This window comes from Mirounga leonina, unplaced genomic scaffold (assembly GCF_011800145.1).
Source record: "Mirounga leonina isolate KUSES-001 unplaced genomic scaffold, KU_Mleo_1.0 Mir_108, whole genome shotgun sequence".
Classification (NCBI taxonomy): domain Eukaryota; kingdom Metazoa; phylum Chordata; class Mammalia; order Carnivora; family Phocidae; genus Mirounga; species Mirounga leonina.
In genome coordinates, this window is record NW_023270237.1 from 1,348,542 (window position 1) to 1,356,126 (window position 7,585).

Sequence of the window (7,585 nt, forward strand, 5' to 3'; positions counted from 1 at the left end):
CACTCCAGCCTGGAATGCTTTTTTCACCTTCAACTCCTACTCATCCTTCACTGCCCGAGTGAAGTCTCATAAGCTCCATGAACCTTCCCATCCAAGTTCACCCATAGGCCACATACCTACTTTAAACCTTAATACATAAATGTTTACTCTTTATTCTGAGGTTTTGGTAACCAACTATATATCTTGCCTCACACTGCTATGTAATTCCTTTGTACCTCTGACATCTCTTTAATTAGCTGTTAATTCCATGAAAAGAAATGATTTTTTTCTAGATACACTGCACAGTGCCCACAGTGCTACCCCAAAGAAGGCATTCAATAAATAATTGAATGGAATCATTAACTCGGGCCTCTCAGCAAGACTGGAAATATTTTAATAAGCATTTCCTGAACATTCACTGCCTTTCAGGTACTCACTAGGTATTAAGGCTGCGCATTTCAAACTCTTTGGGACTCAGGAATGACCAGTTTGTTTTCTATTTCCAATCTACTATGGTAGTTTGGTAAAAAAATGTCACAGGAATGCCAAATTCCCATAGAAGTTTTTAAATGCTTACTCCCTATTTCTGTACTTCCCTTGTCTCAGATGAGTTACAAACAATTTGGGGACCCATACTTCCAGTAGCATTCCTTCTAAAGGACACAAAGTTGAAAAAGACCTGGACCCTGCTCAGATAGAGTCACAATGTAATGAGTGGACAAAAGTAAGTAACTACCTACATATATAAATATAACCATAATATAATAAGAATAGTCATACTATATGAAATCATTTACAATTTTTCAATATCCGTTACTTGCAACGTTACATAACTTATCCACAGAAGAAACTGATGAAAGCTCCAGTCCTCTTCCCTTACTATGCCTTTTAAATTATATACTTTAATGAATTAAACAAAGACCATCTAGATCCTAATTCTCTCTGCCTGCTGAAATATCTTATTCCTGCTGGCAGTTAAAAAAAAATCAGTCAACCTAACACAGTACTCTTTTTAACAAAATAATTAAATTTTCTCGCTTTCTCATGTTTTTGACTGTCAGTACACCATTCTGTCCATCTCATGAAAATAACAATTGAATTCATAAGAATTGCCTTGTCCTCCTCCATTGGAGGTGTTCACTTTAATAGATCATACAGGCTTTGTAATGTGAATGAAAATGTTTCCCAATAAAAGTAACCTCGCTAAGTAGAAAAATCAGTGAAGAACAGAAATCTAGAATTTTTGCTTCCAGAGAACTAGGGTTCAATCAGAGGTTCAACCCTAGAGCTCAACAATACCTATTGTTTGGGAATTTGGCAAGAACTTATTTTTCTCCCCCTCACTTGATTTATTAACCTTTCTTTTCAAAGTACAATTAGGTAAAAATGGAAACTCGGCACCAGAACATACAAAGTTGCCCATGCTTCTTAAGTACGAGGCCAGACCCTAATTAATTGATCCAATTTTAAGGCCTATTAAATGACTTCAGTTCCTGCTCAAGGAAACACAGTTCCTGGGACACAAATACAGCGATGAAATAGATCTGTCTAGAAGCTTACATGAACACATATACAAGCTCTTTTAGTTCAGTTGGGTTGTACATTTGCTCTGATGAAGACCATTCAGTTTTACTGAAGTAACATCTCCTTTGTGACTCTTCTCCTGATTCCTTGCACAGGAGCCCCCTGTGCAGTGTGGGCCCAGCTGTAAAATTGGATTCCTCAGTGGCGACCCATAGCCAGATATCCCCACTCTGGCAAGAAAATCAGCTCAGACCAAGTGCCCAACTGGTGGGATGCCCTTGGCATCCTCTTTTTGTATTATAGCCCCAGTACAGGAATTTAAAGACCAATCATCTCCTTAAATATTCAAAACTGGGCATCTTCTAGTGCATTGTTTTTCCAAATGCAAATTGTGACCTATTAGTAGGTCTTGAAATTAGATAGCAGCTACCATCATTTTGTTATTGTTGTTAGAGAAATAGAATAGAAAATATCAGTATAGTAAGGGTTAAGTGTTATTTCACAGAACATTTTTAAATAAATCATGTATATATGGGTGTGTTGGATTGTTATATAAAATGTTTTTCTGACTATTGTGCATGGTAAAAAAAAATGTGAGAAGCATCTCTATTAAATGACTTCCTTTGATGTTCTCATCAACTAGTTCTAAGTCCCAGGGTTCTTGATTTGTGGTTACCCAGACAATGTATGGATAATTTGTCCTTGCAATCACTCCTTGGTGAAATGCTCAGGGTTGTTACCTTTTTCCCGATTGGGAGTTTTGTTCCCTCTGTCAACCACAAACAAGAAAAACTTCTATGGTACTTCCCAGCTCACCGTCTCTTTCACAGCATCTCAGTGAACCCGACAATGCAGTGAAGTAGGGGCCACCTTCACACAAGAGGTGAAGGAACTGCCCTGCATCCCAGGCGGACAGCGATGGCCACCGTGGTATTTCCGCTCCCCTGTACTGAGCCTACTAACCGATCTCTTCAGTTTCTATTCCAGAGGCTCACAAAAGAAGGAGAATGAAAGGCTTGTTTCTTAGAATAATGGTGGTGAAAGAAGTGCCCATGAGAAGTTCGCTTTTTTGACTTGGGGTAAATAAGAAGAGAGGCCTCGGATTGGTTATTAGTAAAACGAACGTAGCTGTGCCAGGAAGGGGACTTCTACTCACCCAGCAGGACTGTGTTCCCTGAAAGCAAAGCTGCAGAGCTGCAGCCTGCAATCCTACGGGATTTCTCCAAGTGTGTCTCCGGAACCACTTGCATCAGCATGACCTGGGAGCGGGCGTGAGCCCCACGGGTACCTCAGCCTCACTAGATCAGCTAGCTCCCTGGGGGTGAGGCCCAGGAATGTGAATTCTTAAACCAGATAGCCTCACAAACACACACAAACATAACTAGTATGCTTCTAAAAAATTTAACGCTGACCTAAAGGTTTACAAAACCCAGACCAGCACTGAGCTGACTCCAACACAATCATCCATTCTAGGTTCCTACTTTGGGATAAAGCCTGAGAAACTGGATCTTTCACAAGCCCCAACCCCCTTCCCCAGTTCATACTGATGATCAGTTGGTTTTGAGAACCACTGCTTCAGATGATAACTAATTCATTGCAAAATTCACTGCTGGCCAGGCTTCATTTCACACAGTGGTGTAGCCAGGGCAACATAGGAGATGACCATGGAAAAACAGATGAAATGTCCCTGCAGATACAGAACGGAAGGCCAAGGCCACTCTGATCTTGGAAGAATTTCGGTAGAAAAAGAAACTGAATTGGTCCAGAGCTGCACAGACAATGCCAGGCCTGGGAAGAACCGAGGAGAGAATAAAATCTATCATTGAGTCCTTCCCAATTCCCCTTCCCTTTGACTCTGATAGGACCCCCACCTGGCCAGGCTGAACCCTACCAGGCTAGACTACCTGATAACATAATTTATATCAAAGTATTAATGCCAACTTGAATCGGCCTCCCAGGGGCAGACTTTTTAATTTCCGTTTTAATAAGAGTCACCACCAGAGGCCTGAATCCAAAAGAAATCATCTCTAGGTACAATTTCAGACACTAAGGAAAATAAGTGAGTGTGGCTAGGAGGAAGAAGGAGGGGATGGGGACAGGAGGGAGAGGAAGTTTTCAGGCAAGTGCCTCCTCTGTGTATGTTAAGACCACACCCAAATATTTGCTGAGCACCTGCTACATCTGTATCTCAGGACGGTGATCCTGGTCCTGTTGGCTTTGGGGTAATGCCCAGAGAACCAAGGAAAATGCTTCATATAACAGAGGGGAGGAGAAAGTGTTATATTACACAATGACAAGTTTCAAATGACCCTACTCTGTGTTGTGTTACACCTGCGAAGCTTTTGGTATGTTTTAAATATGCTCCTTAGATTTTTAGATTAGCCAGATGGCATTCCAGTTGTCACTTAGTGCCTTTTAAAATAAATCACCATCACTTCTCTGAAAACAACAACAGGATCTTATGCAATCAGAACTCCTTGAGGAGTGTCCAAAGATAAGGTACCAGACTTTCCCCACAATTAAGTGTAAAACCTTTTCAAAAAAATTGTCCATGTGACATCTGGAACTGAGTATCTCCATTTTGAAGCTGCTATGCCCGAGGCTGACTCTGGGGACTCAGCCACACAGGGCTCCTAAGAAGCAGGCCAGAAAGCGCTGGGTGTTTATAAGCTCAGCCAGGGAGGAGAGCAGCTCCTGTGCACCTGAATGAGGAAGTCCAGGCCTATCTTTGGCCTGCATATTTTGGCACACATCCCTCCCCCTCTCTCAGGCTTTTAGAAAACCAAAGTTGCAGCAATCTCATTAACAGATGTGGGTTCCAATGAGTATTTTATATGGCATGTATTGTATATGACATCTTCTAAAGTCACCCTGAGTTGTTGTTTTTCAAGTAACTCCACTTAAGTGAGCCCAAAGCTTCACACTAAGAGCACAGCTTATGCAAACACAGAAACAAAAGGATATGGGAAACGAGAGGGCCTGGGAAGCCCTGTAGAATCTCACCCCTCCATCACCAAGTCATTGTGACAGTGGTAAGACCTGACACTCACCTATCTATTCCCACATTTACTTGCCTTTTAGGAAACTTTAGCAAATAGTTCCCAAGTTACTGGGCTTTCTGTGTCAAACTTGCAGCATTTTTTAAACATAGTTGAGTATACAACCTTATACATCCTGTTTCCCTGAAAAGCTGTTGAATGACTTCCATCAAAAGGTCCCAGAAGTAAACATCACAAGTTAGTCTAGAGAAAGGCTGCTAAATGAAGTATAGGTATTTTATATATATGTACATATGTACATTTTATATAAATTACATATAATATTAGTAAAATATACTACCTATTAATTTTTAACGTATATGTATAGTATAGTATTAGGAAAACATATTCAGGAAGGGATGACAAGAATTAAAACCGTGAACTATAACTAATAAAAAATACTATGACTGCTGCCCTTGAGTAAAATATTATACTCCTTCATTCCATGTTCAAATGATATTAGTTGACTCAATCAGCAGCTTTAACCAGAGGACAAGATGATTCATGTCTCCTGTAGCCAGATCTTTGAGGCCAGAAGACAAAAATGACAAAGGGCACCCAAAAAAAGTTCACTGTGCCTTAAAAATCTGTAGACAAGAGAGGGTGAGAATAAGTTTAGCCTGTTTATCACATGCTGGAATTCAACTCAAGTCATTTCACATCTATCTCCTATTTGTTGTAAATGTATACAGCATGCTCCATGAAAACTGACACCAATGTTGGCAAAATACAACAAAGCTTCCTTTCTGACGTGTCAAATAAATTTTAAAAAAGAAAAAAGCTGAGCTCCAAGAACACAAATCTTAGAGCACTGAGCTCCAGCAAGCAATTAGCTTGTTATAATACCTCTCCCGTAGCTGCTAAAAGGCTATTTCAACCCGTAAAGATTTCTGGGCCCCATCAGTCAGCACCTCTCCCGGTCTTCACAGCTCCCAGATTACAGGAGACAATGCATCTAACATGAAGAGCGGCTGGGGACGGTGGAGGATATCTTAGCGATAGTTGCTTCCAGAGAAAGGCATGCAAGTGTTATTTTAATGGCAAGAATCACTTACTCTGTTACAGCGGTGCTGCTGAAGGAATTATCCTGAAGGCTGAAACAGAAACAAGAAAACATCAGCCAAGTCCGGCCGGGGAGCCGTCTCCCTGATTGCTCTCCGGGAGTTAGAGCATACACACAAACATGGCATTGCAAGGCAAGTCTCAGGGCTCGCCCGGCACGCTCGCTCTACCTTGGGCTGCTGTCTGCACATGCTCGTAACGACACCCCCAGCTGGGGCCCAGGCGCACGGGCGAACCACAAAGCCCGGCAGCCCGCGAGGCTGCGGGGACAGAGCTGGGCGGGGCGCGGCGGCAGGGCGGTCCCCGGGTCCCGGGCCCCCCGGCTCCCCGCAAGGAGGTCCTGGGGAGTTACCGCCACCCCAACCTCGCCAGCCCCGCGCGGCGTTTAATCCAGGCTTCTCGGTGCCAGCCACCCCCGGGGCTGGCAATGGGAAAGCCCAGCCGTTTCTGCCTAGGTGCTGAAATCTCTGGGGGACTTGCTTTCTTCCAGACGTCTCCTGCCAATTTTACCGAGCTACACCCTCTAGGGATGGAGGCTGGCAGGAATTCATCCGTCGGGAGGAAACCAGAACCGGGAGGAGGACAGAACTGCTGTTACTGCTGTGTGTGTGTGTGTGTGTGTGTGTGTCTTGCTTTTTAAAAAAAAGAACATTTGAAGGAGGGCTCACTGCATCACACCCGCTCTGTTTGCACTGTCATTTCAGTCTCGGAGAGGAAGCGCCCAACCTCGGACTACAGGGCTGTGAATGAGCCCACGCAGGGCGAGTGGAGGATTTATTCCTGGCAGTATTGGCGACTGGGGGGCTGTGTAAGCCGTGGGGTTTGCTATGCCCAGAGTAGCCCGCCTAAGCTGCACTCCCAAACACCTTTACAAAGGGTGAGAGATGGAATCCACAAATGCCATCCTCTTTAAATAAAGGCAGCCCTGTTGGGGGAAGGGAAGGCTGTCAGGCCCCCACTTGCTTCATTCCCCTGGGGATATTTGTCCTGCCCTCTTTCCATTGTTCCTTTCTCCTGCCAGCTTGACCTTGATATGAAATGAACAGTCATCTGTGAAAGATGCTGATTTTGATTCTTGAATTAAGTAGATTCCCCAGGCCCCTTTTTAATCCCTCCGCTCCCAGAAGCAGCCAAGATGGTGTGTTTTAGTCCAAACTGTATCAGGCAATGGGTTAACAACAACAACAAAAACCCTCAAAATTTTACTTTTAGATAATTAGAAAAATTACCCAAACCTTGGTAATAAGGGGGAAAAGCATGACCTTTCAGTGTCACACTGAGGCATTGTTTTACAGATCCACCCAAGGACTGCTTAATTCTCTAGGAAAATGCACTTGACTTTGCTATTCACTATTGGTTAGACCGCAGACACTGGAGTTAGGTGTTAAATTGTACATTCTGTCCAATCTGTCCAGAGGAAAATATAACCTAAATGTTTATGGTATTATTGCATTGTGCAATTTAACCAATATATAATTGGCAAAATAGCCAATTTTGTATCTAACCTAACAATCTTATAGAAACATTTTTCTAAATGCCTGGTAATATTCAGATGCTCTTGGTTCCAAAAGCATCACTATCTTATAGTTTCCCTCTTCAATAAATTAATAGATTTCTGATGTGTGTCTATATTTATATGAGTCATGTTTTTAACTTTTAAAGTTATACTTTGAAAAATCAAAATTCAGTTTTCAAAGAAAAACAGGTTTCATTAAGGTCCTTTGCAATTTTATTTTCCTCCCTCCAAATATTTGAAAAAGTAGTGGAATAAAAGCCTAATATGGTCTTAGACCTGAACTCTATGGACTATAATAAGTTTAGAAATATTCATCCCATACAGTACATATATGTTCCTAAACCACCTACTGCCTCATATGAGCTAGGTTCAGGAGTGTCAGACATAGCCTCTTCATTATATAAATGTATTTATTATTTAGCTGTCACAAACTGAGGTCTATTCTTTCTATTTTACTGAGACCAAT

General features: G+C 42.3%; 1 protein-coding gene across 5 annotated transcripts in view; it reads right to left on the reverse strand.

Moving 5' to 3' along the window:
* The window catches only part of LOC118019443 (protein FAM13C), a 152,069-nt gene extending 146,236 nt beyond the window's left edge, over positions 1–5,833 (reverse strand). For 4 of the 5 annotated variants that reach the window (XM_035018636.1, XM_035018629.1, XM_035018618.1 and 1 more), the window contains exon 1: positions 5,597–5,766. In XM_035018636.1, coding sequence (XP_034874527.1) covers positions 5,597–5,658 — 62 coding nt within the window. In that variant the 5' untranslated portion in view covers positions 5,659–5,766. The other variant, XM_035018645.1, reaches the window with a different exon arrangement.
* Between the last annotated feature and the right edge of the window lie 1,752 nt (positions 5,834–7,585).